The sequence below is a fragment of the Amblyomma americanum genome, chromosome 1 (genome assembly GCF_052857255.1).
Source record: "Amblyomma americanum isolate KBUSLIRL-KWMA chromosome 1, ASM5285725v1, whole genome shotgun sequence".
NCBI classification, from domain to species: domain Eukaryota; kingdom Metazoa; phylum Arthropoda; class Arachnida; order Ixodida; family Ixodidae; genus Amblyomma; species Amblyomma americanum.
The window spans coordinates 68,235,227-68,251,523 of NC_135497.1; the positions used below are offsets into that span (position 1 = coordinate 68,235,227).

Sequence of the window (16,297 nt, forward strand, 5' to 3'; positions counted from 1 at the left end):
GTTATTTTGGAAACACTTTTGTTCGAAACTGCGGCATATTTATAACAGTAGTCAAAGCGCGTGGTAGTAAGTAGTAGCGGTGCCTGCAGGCCTGCAGCTTGCTTGCCTTCAATGTGCTGGGCACGCCTGTTTTGCGTGTGAGGCAGTCTTTTTCACTGTGTAATCCTTCACTTTGTGACCTGTCGTCGTTGGCTCGTTTATAGCTCAAACTTTTGGCTGAAAATCTGTGCGTGAAAGGAAATATTGCAGACATGCTTGGTCGGCGTTTTCTGGTCCTGTACGGAAGCCAGACGGGCACCGCTCAGGATGTCGCCGAAAGAATCGGTAGGCAAGCGAGACGTTACAGATTTAGCGTCTCTGTCTTGGCTATGGACGATTATCCTGTTACCGAGCTAATCAAGGAAAAGTTAGTTGTGTTCGTCTGCGCTACTACAGGGCAAGGCGAGGAGCCCGACAATATGAAGTGTTTCTGGTCGTTTTTGCTGCGAAAGAGCCTGCCACTGAATTCGCTGCAGGCAATGAGACATTGTGTGATCGGGCTGGGGGACTCGTCGTACTTGAAGTTCAATTTCACTGCGAAACGCCTGTATAGACGTCTTGGTCAATTAGGCGCCCAGTGCTTGCTGGACCCTCTGTATGCCGATGAGCAACACGAACTTGGAGTAGACGGAATGCTGGATCCGTGGCTGGTAGAATTCTGGAAGATTGTTATGGACCTGTACCCGCTTCCCAACGGGTGCCTACCTGTCAGTGAAGAAATCCTACCCGCGCCGAAGTACGCAATCAACTGCGACACGGCATCTGTAGTCACTCCTCGTCTTAGCAATGAGAAGTTGTTCAACGCCACTGTGGTTTGCAATCAACGTGTTACCAGCCCCGACCACTTTCAAGACGTACGACTGATTAAACTGAATATTGAAGGTTGGTTTTTTCGTACTGTCCTTTCCTACTGGCGGTTTTATTTTTGAGGCGTATCCCATGAGGCGTCTTCACAGTCTGAAGCAAAGAAAAAATGAGGCTGATACCCTGAGCAGTAAACTATGTTATGATAACACTAGTTGAGCAGGCATTATTATGTTAATATGTTGTCGTTAATGAATTGAAAGCATCAAGAGGAGCATATTTAACTTCTATAAGAACTGTCAGAGCAGAGAAGCAATCACTAATATGACAGCTTGTTACAGAAAGCTTTACGTAAGGTTATTAATGAACACCTTTGCATTCTGCAACTTGATTTCATTATTATTTATGGCTTGGCCTGAAATGCTTCCGTTTGTTTGCAGCTTTCAACTGTGTTAGCAGAGCTACTTTGACATGCAGAGTTGCTCATGCACTGTGAAATCAGATGTGAGAAATTCGGAATGAGTTGAACTTGTCATTAGGCGAAAAATTGTCCAGTGGCTTGTGATTAGCTCAGTTTATAAAGACTGCCCTCGGTATAGTGGGCAGCTAAGGGGTTAATAGCTAGCACTTTCTAAGGATCTTTAGTTAAAAGGGTTGTGTAGTGAAGTAAGACAATGTTGGGCTAGTAGGTTAATAGTGAATGCCAAAGAAACTGCGCAAAGACAACGGGACAAGAGGAGGAACAAAGCACAGAAAAACTAGTGTTTTGTGTGTGTGTCTTTGTGCCACTTCTTGTCCCGTTGTCCTCGCGCAGTTTTTTTGGCATTCACTGTGTAGTGAGTAGCAGAGTTTGATCATTTTCTTGTCTTTCATTGCCTGGTAGGTTCTGGGATGACCTTTGAGCCTGGTGATGTGGTGGTTGTCTACCCAGAGAATTGTGAAGAAGATATCGATGAGTTTTTCAGGCTGTTCAGCCTGAAGGCTGACATGCACATTACATTGGCACCAATGGAAGAGGGCACGCCATTTCCACATTTCTTAGCAGCACCATTTTCACTTGACATCTGTGTGCGAAAGTACTTCGACCTCACATATATTCCAAAGAGGTGAGACCCTACCTGTTGTTCTAGTATGCTTGTTTACTACCCTAAATGTGCACTTTGTGACTTATGAAGGATATGTTAGAGACACTGAGGAGGGTGGTTGGGCAATCCCCGGCCTAGGGGGCCAGTGGGTGGCACCCTTGGAGGCAGGAGGCTTCACACGCCATTGCTTGGGGGGAATGACGCTCGTGCTGCAGAAGAAGTAAACTCACAACCTGAAGATTTTGTGTTTCCACTATTTTTATGCATTCTGGTAGGAATCCTGCATGCCAGCTTGTGAATTTCTCCCCTTGCTGCTTTGACAGATGTACAAAAGAAGTGCAGATTGAGAAGAGTATGTTTCGTGCATTAACTGGGGACTGCTGCCAACATGTTTCATTTATAAATAAACATGCATGGTAAATGCACTTGCCAAGTGAAAGGTGTTTAATTTCATGCGGCCTTTTTCCCTCTGGTTGTTTTTGAGAAACCCAGACTGAATACATATTTAGCACACTATTTTGTACAGAGTTAACTGCACTCCAGATAATAAAGGAGATAAGTTTGTATGTGATATATAGTCCTATGCAAAGTAGTCTTTGTTTTAGTGTAGCAATTCAACCAGAGGCGCATATTTATGCTTTACCATCTGTCAGAATGTTTGGACAGTCTTAAAGCTCTCAAGTTTGCATAATGAGATTTCTTAAACTTGTGTTTAACTGCAAAACAGCAGCCCTTGATTGAATTCATTTGCAAACCATTTACAAGGACCATAAAATGCAGTATTTTAATATTACAGACCTTTTCTTTGTCCCTTCCCTCTTGCCTAGGTCCTTTTTTGAGCTCTTCTGGCACTTTGGTGGCAGTGACCTCGAGAAGGAGCGCCTTCGAGAGTTCAGCACTACTGGCGGTCAGGAAGACCTTGTGGAATATGCCATCAGGCCACGACGAACTGTGTTGGAGGTGTTTACTGACTTCCCTCACACCACAGCCAATGTGCCACTAGCCTACCTCTTCGATTTGATTCCACCCATCCGTCCACGCTATTTCTCAATTGCTAACTCGTTGCGCTACCACCCGGGCCAAATCCACATTCTGGCAGCCATTGTGAACTTCCGTACCAAACTGAAGAAGCCACGCAGGTAATGTGAACAGCTGAAATAAGAGCGCCCTTTGATTCACTGCTAGACATGAGTGGCTGGCAATGCAAGTAAAAGCATCCTTTGCACTCGTGCACGCATACAGTTGCATGGTGCAGCATGCATATGCTGTGTGTGGAAAGGGCTCACGGCTGGAACAAAAGCATTGTAAGGCCCAATAATGCAGGCCATCAGTTTGTTTGAAGCTATGCACTTTGGATGAGGGGAAGCAGTTTTCAGTTGTGCATAAGTTCCCTTGCCATAGCCTTCAAGTAAGCTTTCTAACATTGCAAAACAAAAACGTGACAGCACAAACTGTAGCAGTGGCTTCTTTAAAGGATGCCGAGGACAGGTGGAAGATGTCCGTTATCGATAGGTTACTGTGTTCTAATGACAGAGAGGCTACTTCTACTGAAAATGGAGCTGCTTCATGCTAGAAAGGGTCAAAAAATGAAATATTGGTATCACTGCCATGGGCCATTTCTCCTAGTAGACTGCAATGACAGCAGTATTGCTTTTTGCACTTGGATCTCTAAGGCTGGGCTACATTGTCATTCATTCTCTCAACGGTGACCACGGAATCTTTTTCGATCACAGTTGACGTCATGAGTTTGAGTTGAGTGATGGGGGAAAAAAGGGGAAGGGGGTGACTTGAGTTTAGCTTTTAAGATGGCGCGATAGTATTAATGCGTGGTCAGCGACTCCACTTGATCACCCGATCATGTGCTCTACCAATGTTACCAGATCACATGACACAGCTGCTGTCACGTGACACAAGCATACAGTCATTCGCGTACACTCACCCCTCACCGACAAGCGCTTTGCTAGTCGCTTAATCACTGCTTCCTTAGTGCCTCTACTTAACCACATACTCATTAGCATACATTTTGTAAGCTACCACATTATGTGAAATACTATGTGACATGAACGTAAAACCCTGCATTAACCAAGCCGTAAACTAAGCCTAGGGGTAGCGTGTCTGGATTGCTATGCAAGAGTCAGGGGTTTGATTCCTTCGTAATTGCCCCAATTTTCTTTTCATTGCAGTTCATTTACTTTATATAGTTTCATTTTGTAACAACATTTGAGTCATATTGAGACCTTGTAATCACAATTTATGTAATGCTTTAATCAATTTTCGATCCCGCTGCTCCACGTGCGACGTCAAACATTTTCGAGCAATCCAGAGTTTCGCAGCTCAACGCCAGATGCCACTGACGGGATGCCACATTTTCTTCTGAACAGGAGACTTACAGCTATCGCTTTAAAAGTTCATTTTTCAATGTAGTTTTTGCAGCAATGAATTCATATTTTGCTGCCGGAAAAACACCAACAAAGTTGCAACAGGCCAAGTAGTTGATTTTTGCTAGGAACAGAAATTGTGTGGAGTTTATTCAGTGTCCCTTAAATATGTAAAAATATGTGCTATCTGTTTTTGTGCTTTCATATTAGCCACAACACTTTCTTGGATTGTGTAGCATTAGCACATCCTAGGAAAGTGGGCTCTGCGGTGCTCAATTCAAACCACAAGTATGATTTTGCACCATTGGAATTGTACAGTAGAACATAACCCTCTCTGGTTGCGTTTGCTTTGCTTTGCAGTACTAAGAGTGAGAAACAGACTGTATTTTTTGTCGCCTTGGCTATATCAAAAAGTATTTTTTATTTAAAGCTGTGACGTCGCACATTTTTTGGTAGATGTTGCCTTGGCTACTTAACCCAAAAATCTGGGGTAGTGCCACAAGGCATGCAAAACATGGAAAGCTTCACAACCAAGGATTTTTAACATTACTTTATTGACAGGGAGACATGTTTAATGCCCTAAAATCCAGCTAAGCTCAATTTGAGGCTTAACAGGGACATAGCAAAAAGTGGTCAATGGGGAGGAACCAGTGTGCCCTGGGCATTCAAATTGCTGTGCACATGGAAATCATGGAGGCCTAATAACTATCTCACTGTTCAGGGGCCTCTGCACCAGATTCTTGGCCAGCCTCGAGCCCACCAGGCAGCCAAGCGTGACTGTTACTACCAGGAAGGGCAGCCTTCGAATGCCCCCTGATGACGTGCCTGCCATCATGGTGGGACCAGGAACAGGTTGTGCCCCGTTCTGTGGCATAATCCAGGATCGTGCCCAACGGGGGATTAGCAGGAACCTCCTGTTCTTTGGCTGTCGCAATGCAAAGAACGATTTCTTTTTTGAGAAGGAGTGGACACAGCTTGGGGCCAATGGGCTGCTTGATTTGGTGACTGCCTTCTCAAGAGACCAGGACCACAAAATGTAAGTTGCCATAGATCTTTTAACCAGTTGTTGTCCTTTGTTTCCTACTGTGCAAATTTTCTTTAATAGAATGGCAAGAAAATAAACTATGGATGTTTGAATAAACTGGTTGAAGTTGAAGTTAAAAGCACAGTAATGGAACACAAGGGCTCCTGCACTTTTCCTACCCTTTCCCTTTGTTGCTGTTGCTTTTAGTGGGAAAGCATTCATACGCTCACCAACACTGACCAAGAATCTTGTCACCATACGTACGCTCGTATGTACGATCTTGTGCCATTGCCTAGCAACCCGAGTTACTCTGGTAAGTTCGGAGCAGCGTCGCGCCAACTGCACGAGAGGTTGCTCGTGAAAAGCAACATGGCTTGCACAATCTCTACTGGTGGCCGTGATAGAAATAGCCACCCGCTAGTGCAGTGGCGCATCTCTTAGCCGCTGCGCCACTGCACTGGTAGTCTTATGAGGACTCGCCGCTGTCTATGAATGTTCAGTAGAAAGTGACCAATGCTGCATATATGGGCATTAATTCTCTTAAGATATTATGTCATACCCTTAAAGCTGAGCTTTAGTGCCCCCTCCAATTGAAGAATAAACACCTGCTTTCGCACGTCTACTCAGTTCAACTGTGTTAAACCCCTACCAATTATTATTATTTTTTTTTTTCAGATGCTTTCACTTATAAGATGGCAGTTCAGTAGAGAAATATCTATCCCCGTGGAAAGCTCTGTGCATCAAAATAGGGTCTCTCAAGTTGTATGCTAACATCGGCTGAAATTTTCAGCTTTTGTAGCATGCGTTCAATGTTGCTGAAAAGTAAAGTTAATGCTGTTATTAATATTTAATTTTCTGGTAGGATCACCGTGCTCCTTTTTCTTTTTTTCTGGCTGGAGTGTGGCTACGTTCTTTGCATGCTCTTTTTTTTTTTCTTGCAGCCATAGCTGTATACGGAGTTTTCCCTGGAGTACTAAGTAATATCTGCATCTAGCTCTGCACTTTAGTATATATGTCGTAACCAAAAACAGTCACGTTTTCCTGCTGAGCAGCGAGAAAGCTATCCTTATAGGCTGGGCTGTGGGTGCTTTTGAAAATATGCCTTATATGATATGTGACCCAGGTGGGCTTTGGAGAAGGCACTCTTGAAGTAGAGAGGAAGGGGGATACTTATTGCAGTACAGATATTGCTGCTACCTCCCCCTACGAGAGAGCCAAAGGCCTCAGAGTTTCTTTAAAAGGTGTTGTTCACGTCTGCTTGAGATAGCAAGTCTTGAATTAGGTGGTACAATTGATTCTCGGTTATTCAAACCCAAAATCTCTTAGAAATATCTGGAGTTGAGTTGAAGGGAGCCTTTTTTAATACACCTGAAATTGGTGTGCCTATACAGACAGTTTGAATAAACCTTGAAATCTAATAAGCAAGAATCCACAGTGTTTGCTTGTCTCTAGTTATCTCACGTGTACACTGCATGACTTAAAAGCTTGGTTTCTTTCGCATTTTTTGCATACTAAGCCTAGTAACTATGTGGAAGATGTGTGGCATTGCTTTCTGGGATAGCATTGCAGCTTTTAGTTTACATCAGGATTATTTATTTTATTGACAATGCCAAGAAACTGTTGGATTCACTGGTTTTCACTAAAGCCAAGTTTGAATAGGCGTAGTAAGGCAGCATGTTTTTCCTACTCATGTTCCTTTAGTGTTGGGGTTTCGGCTTGTTGGTCTTGTTGCATGGCTAGAGGAAGCAGTGCAAAAAGACGAGGACAAACACAGAAGCTAACAGGACAGGCGCCGAACCAACAATTTATTGAGAGCAACAATCAGGTTTGTAAATGCAAGCCAGGACCCACGTGACGCAAGAAAACCATTAATAGCACACAAGAGAAAGAAATCTTCATATCAAAACACCATCCATCAATAGCCTATCAAATGCTTGGCGCATGTACAGCAAGAATTGAACGCTCAACAGACCCGGTGAGCTGAAACCAAGATCAGTAGAAAACTAGGAAACATTGAAGAGTGGCAAAATTAAAAGCGCGAGCCAGAGCAGTGTCAAAAACAAAATGTAAAGTCAAAAGTAAAAGTTAACAGCAAATGAAAACTTATCATAAAGTTAAAGGTAAAGGATTACAGAAGCAACAGCACCGAAGCTGCAACAGAAGCAACAGAAGCTGCACCGTCGGTGCCCTCCGAGGCCAGGGCCTAGTCAGGAAAATGTGTTCCCTCCTTTTGCCCTGCCTCAGGGACAAGAACTATGTATTACCTCAATAAACCAAACCAAACCAAAAAAACATTTCTAAAAAGGATAACAGAACGGAGCCTAAGCTGAGTCAGAACTACGCAATCATAGCAACGAACGCGAGGCAGTTTTACCCGGAACTAGTAAAAAAAAAAGGAATAACAGAAAAGCAAAGTCAGTACACGAACATAAAATCTGTATAAAAATTAACACCCTTCTAGGACACCATATTCCTTGTCAGTCAGTAAAAGTCGGGCATGTGTCCTGTTAACTTCTTTGTTTGTCCTCGTCTTTTCGCACTGCTTCCTCTAGCCATGTTCCTCTGTAGTGCTCAAAATTTTACCAGCCTGTGATGTCCAAACTGCTGCCTAGTGTAGAGTTCTTGCAGTGTGAGCTGGTTGTTCAGGAAGGCGCTTAGTTATCATTTGTGCTCTGCCATTGTTTTCATTGTTCGTCCCAGTTGAAATGAACACATAAAAATGTAACAGAATCACTGTTAAACATACATTTTTTGTGCGCGGAATTGGCTGAAAGTGTTAAACAATGAGTCCTTGCCTTTTCAGATACGTCCAGCATCGTATTGCAGAGCATGAAGACAAGGTTTGGCAGCTGCTGTGCAATGGTGGAGTGCTCTACATTGCCGGCAACGCAAAAGACATGGTGCCCAGTGTGCGTGATGCCTTCAAGGCTGTTGTCAAGAGGTCTGGCTCCCTTACTGATGAGAATGCTGAGGAATTGTTAAAAAATCTTGAAAAATCTAGACGACTCCAAATAGAAGCCTGGTCATAGCACAGATTCTGTTGTGTGCTGTAAGATACTATCGCGCTCAATATGACTTGCAACATGCGAGCGTGTGGCCGCAGTGCTTTACAGGCGCAAAGTGGTGCCTACAAGCGGTGCGCTTGAAAACGAAGTGGAAAGGATTCTGCTGTTCCAGCAGTCAGCTGCATCCCCCACGTCGTCCGCTCAACGCAATCTGAGAGCGTCATTGCTCACAGGCATTGGCACGTTTAGTTTTCCCGCGAGAATGCTTTCATACTGACGACCATGACGTATCTACGGTTGCCAAAGTGCGCTCCATGAGCGAGCAGTCCACAAAAAAAGCTGCAATTAATTTAGCCCCAAAAAGCATCACTGTTTTAGCATTCTTATTTTCCCCGAGGAAACGTAAAAAAGAAAGGAGGCATAACGAGGACCTTTGTTTTCAAGAGAAAATAACAAGGAAAATGGAGTCACTCAGTAGCGTGTCATCCCGCCACAGGCCCTGATGACTTCTTGTATCCTCAAAGGAAAGGATGCGTATAGAGCTTCAATGTAGCTGGTGTCCGCTCAAATGGCATTCCATGCTGCTTCGATGGCAACCCACTAGTGGTCGCCGAATGCACTGTGCAGTCCTTGCTTGGACAGGGTAATTTTTCATGCGGCCCCATACATGTTCAATAATATTCAAGTCCGCACCCTTAGGAATGCATTGAAGCTGGGGAACACCACGCTCTTCTAACAATGTCTTCACCCACCTTCCTGTGTGGATGGGGGATAGGTCTTGCTGGGAAAGAAAATTGCCATGTGGAAATGGGCCGTCCAAAACATATGATGGAATCATAGTGTAGTCTAGAATCTCGCAGTACTTTTCGCAGGTCAGGGTGCCTTCAATTCGGAGCAGTGGACCCAGTCCTTCCGTCGACACAGCTCCCCATACGTTGACAGCAGTCTTGCCGCTTGAAGTCACATACTGAATATATTCAGCATCATAGCGACCGTTGTCAGGACGCCACACACGCCGCGCCTGGTCCCAGACAGTGGTGAAGGTTGATTCGCCTGAAAAGATACTGTCTTCCACTCGTCAACGCTCCAGCTACTGTGCTCATTGGCGAACTGGAGACGGGCCGCTTTGTATTGTGTAGTCAATCTTGGCTTCTGCACGGCTACTCGACTCTTTAGACCGGCTTCTGCTAGCCGCCTTTTCACGGTTTCAATTGACGCAGAAACTCCTGCAGCATCAGAGAACTCTTGCACTGTGCCGAACGGTTAGCACAGGCTGCCGTGATCAAAACTTAGTCTTCTGTCTCTGTAGTCGCCTGCGGGCGCCGGTCATGTGGAGCATCTGAAATGCGGCCTTCTTCACGGTAAGCTTGCACGATGCGGTTGACCGTCCCGTCATCTCTGCAATCCTGCACTGAGAATATGACCTTAGGGATAGTTCCACGATCTGTACACGTTCGCTTTCTGGGACTTTAGACATATTTGCAGCAGCAAAGCACAGAGCATCTCTGAAAGCGGCACAAATCGTCAGGACCACTCCAGTCGTACTGTGATCGACTTGGAATTTGGACCGCAGTTTTTATTGTTGAAATCAGGTGATAACAAAAAGAACTAAACAAGATGTGGCATGCGCCTTGTGTTGTTATGCAGTCATCGTCAGCAGATGTCGGCGACGCGATAATGCTATGGTACTGCCAAGACCGGACAACGCCGAGGAGAATGTTGATGGCCGAAGCAGCGAAATCCTTTCCCTTTTGTTTTCGAGCGCGCCGCTTGTCGGCCCTACCATGCTTCTGGGAAGCTCTGCGGCCATGCTACTTGGTGTTGCAAGTCATATTGAGCGCGATAGTACCTGTATATACAACCTTTGTCCGTAAAGTTCCGAAACTGAGTCCATTGAAAAAAATGCGTTTAACATTGAAATAATTTGTGCAGCACCCCTTTGAAATAGTCTCCCTTGCAGTCTATACACAGATTCCAACGCTTCTTGAGGTCTTGGAAACAGTTGGAAAATGCTTCTTTTGGCAGGGCTGTCACCGCCTTTGTCATTGCGTCTTGAATTGCCTGCACGCTCCCCATCCAGGAACCTTCCACGCTCCCCATCCAGAGACCTTTTAGGGCTCTCTTCACACGAGGAAACAGAAAAAGGCGCATTGGGAGCGGTCAGGAGAGGATGGCGGATGGGGAAGTACAGTAATGCTGTGCTGGGCAAGAAATTTTGTCATGCTGAGAGCAATGTGCGGCCTTGCGTTATCGTGGGGAAGACTGCATTGTCCAGGCACCCATAAGTCAGGGCGATGGCGTTGCAGTGCATCACGCATGTGTTGGAGCATGCGGATATAAAACTCCTGATTCACCGTCTGCCCTTGTGGTACGAACTCGTGGTGTATGACACCTCTGGCATCGAAAAAAAACTGTCGGCATCGTCTTTGTTCTGGTCGTCTGTCGCCACACCTTTCTCGACGCCGGAGAGCTTGTGGACGGCTATTCGGCGCTCTGCCTCTTTGTTTGAGGATCGTATTGAAAATGCCATGTTTCGTCTTCAGCAATGCTGCTGTCGATGAATGCAGCCTTCTCTGTCTCGGAGAGCAAATCGGCGCTCACTGATGCCCGCATGTCCTTTGGTCCTGTGTGAGAGTGTGTGGCACAATTCTGGCAGTCAGCTTTCGTTTCCCCAAGTTTTCATGCAAAATTTGGTGCCATGTTGTCTTACTAATGTCGAGAGCATCTTATAGTATGCGGACTATAAGATGCTCTGGCATCTTATAGTCCTGGCACAACGCATCCTCCAGCCTCATCCTTCTAATAAGTCCGATGCTTACGTTGTCATCAACATTATCAGCCGCAACGGCAAGCAGCCTTTCTACACACTGGAACGTCTGTGCTGCCTGTCTGCCTCGTATTAGTGATGGAGGACTGAAGATGTGTTCTACTCATGTAAAAGCGTTCGGCAGCTCTCAAGATGTGCAGGCTACAGCTGCGGCGACCTGTGACCTTCAGTGCGTTCGTCATTTTTTGTCGTGCCAGATACAGACCACATTGCTCTTCTTATTATTCTTTTACGCCCCCCTCATCCCTCTGCCCCAGTGCAGGGTAGCCAACCGGAACATTCTACTAGTTAACCTCCCTGCCTTTCCTCTACAACTTCTCTCTCTCTCTGCAACCGAACTGGCTGACTTGCCCTCAAAGCCTAGCCAGCACTGATGGATTTAGGATATATGCCATTTAGCAGGTAGGTCACTAAGTAAACAGCGCTATGGGTGGGAACTGTCGTAAACTCATTTCTATTCCCCTTTTGTGCAGCAAAAGAGATAGTCTGAACACTGAAGCGCTGGCAGACGACGGGCAAAGGGAGGACGAGACACACAGTGCGCTGAACTAACAAATTTAACGCCAAAGGAGGGCGATCCTCACGTTTTTATACAGTTACCCAAGATTAGCCTGTGGGTGCATGCGCAATTCAAAGCAAAAAAAAAATTAAAAAGCAGGGGAAGCGCACAGGCACACTTTGAACCCACACCATATAGAAACAAAAGACACAAGGGAGTTCGACCCACTCCCGTTGGCCAAACATCACGCACACCCCCAATCATGCCAAAATCAAGTCGTGGCAACGAAGGGGAGAGGGGGAAAATGGACACAATAACAACTCTTGGTAAAAAGAAATATCTACATACACCGGCAGTCCTGTTCGGCTGGCGATGACAGAGATAAAAACAATAAAATGCAAAAGGCAAAGATGCAAAATAGACATTAAAATCTCGGAAAGCAGCGTGAAGACATGCACTTTCCCTGATTTTTTTTTTTTTTTTGCTTTGAATTGTGCATGCACCCTGTAACCACAGGCTAATCTTGGGTAACTGTATAAAAACGTGAGGATCGCCCTCCTTTGGCATTAAAGTTGTCAGTTCAGCGCTCTGTGTGTCTCGTCCTCCCTTCGTCCGTCGTCTGCCAGCGCTTCAGTGTTCAGAATGTCAAACCAACTCGCTCAGCAACACACCCTGCAAAAGAGGCAGCTCTGGAAGGCAACAGGTATGCCATGCCTCACTGCAACTTTCAAAACCTGAAACAATGGAAATGCCAACTTTATAATTAAAACTGAACTCTGATAATTGGCGCATGTCTCCTTTTTTGCACACCTGTTAGCAGTACTTTTACGTGTACTTGGGCAGTAGAGTGGACTGCTTGCTATATTGTTATTAACTGGAACATGCCATCGGAAAAGGATCTGTTGCATGTATCATTTGCTGGGTGTAGGAGCTTATAAAATGATATTCGGAATTTTAATCTGTGAAAGAGTGAAACGACCAAAAATGGGCTTTCCCATGTGTCGGGTGGGTAAGTGAACAAAACGTTGTTAGCCGCATTAAGTCCAGTGGAAAATGAAGACCTCCCTCTGACCTCTATGAATGCCCATCTTGCATTATAGCTTTAGCCACTCCGTCCCAGCAAATTTTTAACCCCCACCCCACCCCTCTCCCATTTTTCTACCCGTATTCTCGGCCGCCATCAACTCTTAAATTTCCCTTCTCTTAGAAGCCCTAATGTAAAGCAAGCGTAGACAAATATTTGTGATTAGGTGGGACATTTGCACCAATTGTGCCATTTTGATACAAATGCGATTTTCTGCATCATACTGTGCCAAAACATTAAATTGGCTAGAACTGTGCCAAACGTCAAGTGAGTCTAACGCAATTTTTAGCTCAGTATATGTGTTACAGCACTCTAGTTCCAGTATAAGAGTGTTTAAATATTCAAAATTTCAAATAGTTAGCAAATGGCACTTGCTATTCGATTCGATCTGTATTGTACTCAATTTATTACCCATCCGAATATTCAGAAGTTACAGAATTCCTTGTTCGTCTGAGCTTGTGGCTACCATTATGGTATTCTCAAGCAGCACTCACCAGTTGCAGCATCTCGCATTTATCACACCAGTTAACTTGCCCTTCCCTTGTGGAATCGGCAGCCAGCTTGCGGCAAAAGCCCATGCGCGGTAAGGCTCGGTCTTGCACGAAACTAATACGTTGACATCCACCGAGAGCCGGTACAGCTGGAGCGGACACTGCACACTCACGGGTGGGAAAACGATGTGAAGTAGCGCGCGGTATGTCATAGCGTTAGGCCACGAGGCAGCTCGACAAGTGGCAATCAACGGGTCGGCGAAAGAGGCAGCTAGTACCAGGGCTGCAGCCATTTTTGATAACTGTACCATAAGAGACGGTGCATGCAGAAGCGGGTCTTGAGAGTATTGTGCTCCTGCAGTCGGTTTCCGGCGACCGCTGTCATTCCACACTGGTCATATTTTAGCTGTGTATTTCAAGCCACAGAAGACCAGAAAACGGTTGACAAAAACGAATCGACCTGCGCAGATACGTCTTGTACAGGGTGACCCGCGTGCTGTTCCTTGTAGTGTTGTTCCATTTTCACACCTTCTCTTAGTGGCAGTATTTCGGCCCATATCACGCGGTGAGACTGATTTACGTCCCATCGAGAACGGTGCGTGTTTTGAACGGCATTCCACAGCCAACACTCAGCCTTCAGGCGTTGCAAAGAAGTGTGGAAGGGATAATCCTGCACGCGTTGTAAGCCAGCTATTGCCACTCTAGCTTTGTTTCCCGAGCCATCTTGTATTTTGCCAGCAGTGCCCTGCGCTGACAGCAGCCTCTGACGTCACTCCGCCAGTGAGGAAATACCTGTCCACCTCATGCTTCGAGATAGCAGCTCAGCATTCCATCAGCTCATTTGCCATGTAAGCATTAGGCCAGAGGGTTGTATTTTTTTTCTCCGAAACTCTCCATGCTATAGTTTATTACTACTATAGCCAGTACTACTCAATACCCAAGAATGTGGGAACCAATTCGCCTAACAAAGTGTCTGTAATTTCTGTCCCATTTTCTTAATGCTGCCCGCAGTAGGCAGCACGGAATTGTGACAATATGAGTGAAATAAAACTTATATGCAATACAGAGTTGTTTTATTTCGTGGCTGTTTTGTGAAAAGCGCTCCTTTTTTAGTGTAACCTACCTATATGTACATGTATTAGAAATTATTCGAAAATATTTTATTCACAGACCACCCGCTGCGGTGGCTCAGTGGTTGGGGCGCTTGGCTACTGAGCCAGAGTTCCTGGCTTCGAACACGGCCGCGTTTCGATGGAGGCGAAACGCAGTGTGGTTGAAATTATTCCGGAGCCCTCCACTACGGCACCTCTTTCACTCCCTCCTTTATCCCTTCTCTTACATGGTTCGTGTGTCCACTGAGATGTAAGACAGTTTCTGCGCCATCCTTTCCACAAAAACAAAAGCAATTTTCATTTTCTATTCGCAGACCTGAAGGATTGCACCCTCATAGAGACCCGCTGCGGTGGCTCAGTGGTTAGGGCGCTCGGCTACTGATCCGGAGTTCCCGGGTTCGAACCCGGCCGCGGTGGCTGTGTTTCGATAGAAGCGAAACAGTAAAGCGCCTGTGTGCTGTGCGATGTCAGTACACGTTAAAGATCCCCAGGTGGTGGAAATTATTCCGGAGCCCTCCACTACGGCACCTCTTCCTTTCTTTCACTCCCTCCTTTATCCCTTCCCTTATGGCAGGGTTCAGGTATGAGAGACAGATAATGTGCCATTTCCTTATTTCCTTTCCCCAAAAAAACAATATTCAATATATTCACCCTGATGGAATGAAGCTGAGTAGTGAGCCAGAGGCGCTTACTTCTTTCAGTTTACCTCCTCTCTTGGTCTTCCCAGCTGCAGTGTTATGGCCCTTTGAATCTGATTCTGTCCTAGCCTAGCTTCACATCCGGTGTCGTATGAGGTGCATGCCGGCCAGAACCTTGTGAAGTACACCGTTTGGGGGGTTTGCTTCTGGGCCACACCGTGTGGCTCGTTGTGTGTTCCCAAAGTTCCAAATATCTTGAAGGTATGAGGCTCTCGGGCAATAACCCCTCCGAAGATTAGGACTTCCACAGGTGCGCCATGGCTGGGGAAGCGAGCCCCCCTGTGCTGGACATACTAAGCAGAGCTGTGTTAGCGCACGTTAAAAGAACACCCAAGTGGTTTCATCTGGAGCTCTCCACTGGAGCGTCCTTCATAGCCCACATGTCTCTTTGGGATGTTAAACCCCACAGTTCACAATTTTGCTTATACACAGTAGAATTGTAACTGTGTAGGGAGCCTACATCGTCGTGCTGTCTGCGTATAACTGTGTTTCCACTCTCCATTTTCTTTTTATAGTGAATGTTCCGCCATCATCGCCTGTGACCATTGAGGCTGTTGTACATTCTGCCGAAAGCGGTGGCGAACAAAAATGGCAACACAACGATTATATTCGCAGTTTTTTCATGCTTGACGTGCCCTATACGGCCCTTTGATGCCCTAGCCATCGTTCGGCTGTTTAAAGTGACACATGCATGAGAGAAGAAATTAAATTATAAATTATTTAGCGGTCGTACAGGTGAATACCACATGGTTACCCATGCATACTCAAGTGTTTGCACAGTTACAAAGAACACATGCAATATCACCAGAACAGCATGAGCAAAAGAATTGAAATATAAATTAATTAGTGGCCATAGGCCAATTCCATGTGCCTGGTATGCATATTAATGGTTTGGTTCACAGGGCTTAGCATCCTAAGGCTACTTGGCGACGGTGCCCTGGCAATGGAAAATCTCGACTGCGTGGGATTATTTAACGTGCACTGACATCACACAGTACAACAGGCCTCTAGTATTTCGCCTCCATTGAAATGCGACTGCTGTGGCCAGGATCGAACCCGCGTCTTTCGGGTCAGCAGCCACACACCATAACCACTGAGCCACCGCGGCAGCTCTCGGTGCATAATAATGTCTTATGCATCACTACAATTTGGTGTTTATTAAATAGGTTTTTCCATTGCATGTGAGGGCACTGATAGTGTTCGTTTGTAACAGCAGCAAGCCACCACCACTGCGAAACTGCATAAGCAGCA

The 16,297-nt window shown here is 45.7% G+C and overlaps 1 protein-coding gene across 1 annotated transcript; it reads left to right on the forward strand.

The window, feature by feature from the left end:
* The first annotated feature begins 46 nt into the window (after window positions 1-46).
* Window positions 47-14,299, forward strand: LOC144112961 (NADPH-dependent diflavin oxidoreductase 1-like). Its single transcript, XM_077645807.1, has 5 exons — window positions 47-921; window positions 1,727-1,949; window positions 2,756-3,067; window positions 5,028-5,342; window positions 8,134-14,299. Exons 1-5 carry the CDS (start codon window positions 252-254, stop codon window positions 8,357-8,359), a joined length of 1,746 nt encoding a protein of 581 aa, XP_077501933.1. The 5' UTR covers window positions 47-251; the 3' UTR covers window positions 8,360-14,299.
* The last annotated feature ends 1,998 nt before the right edge of the window (window positions 14,300-16,297 follow it).

Excerpts from the sequence above, each read along its gene's own strand:
- LOC144112961 (XM_077645807.1), top strand. The coding sequence starts at position 252 with ATGCTTGGTCGGCGTTTTCTGGTCCTGTACGGAAGCCAGACGGGCACC. Across the intron at positions 1,950-2,755 it reads CTCACATATATTCCAAAGAG|GTCCTTTTTTGAGCTCTTCT; the intron begins GTGAGACCCTAC and ends CCTCTTGCCTAG. Across the intron at positions 3,068-5,027 it reads AAACTGAAGAAGCCACGCAG|GGGCCTCTGCACCAGATTCT; the intron begins GTAATGTGAACA and ends CTCACTGTTCAG.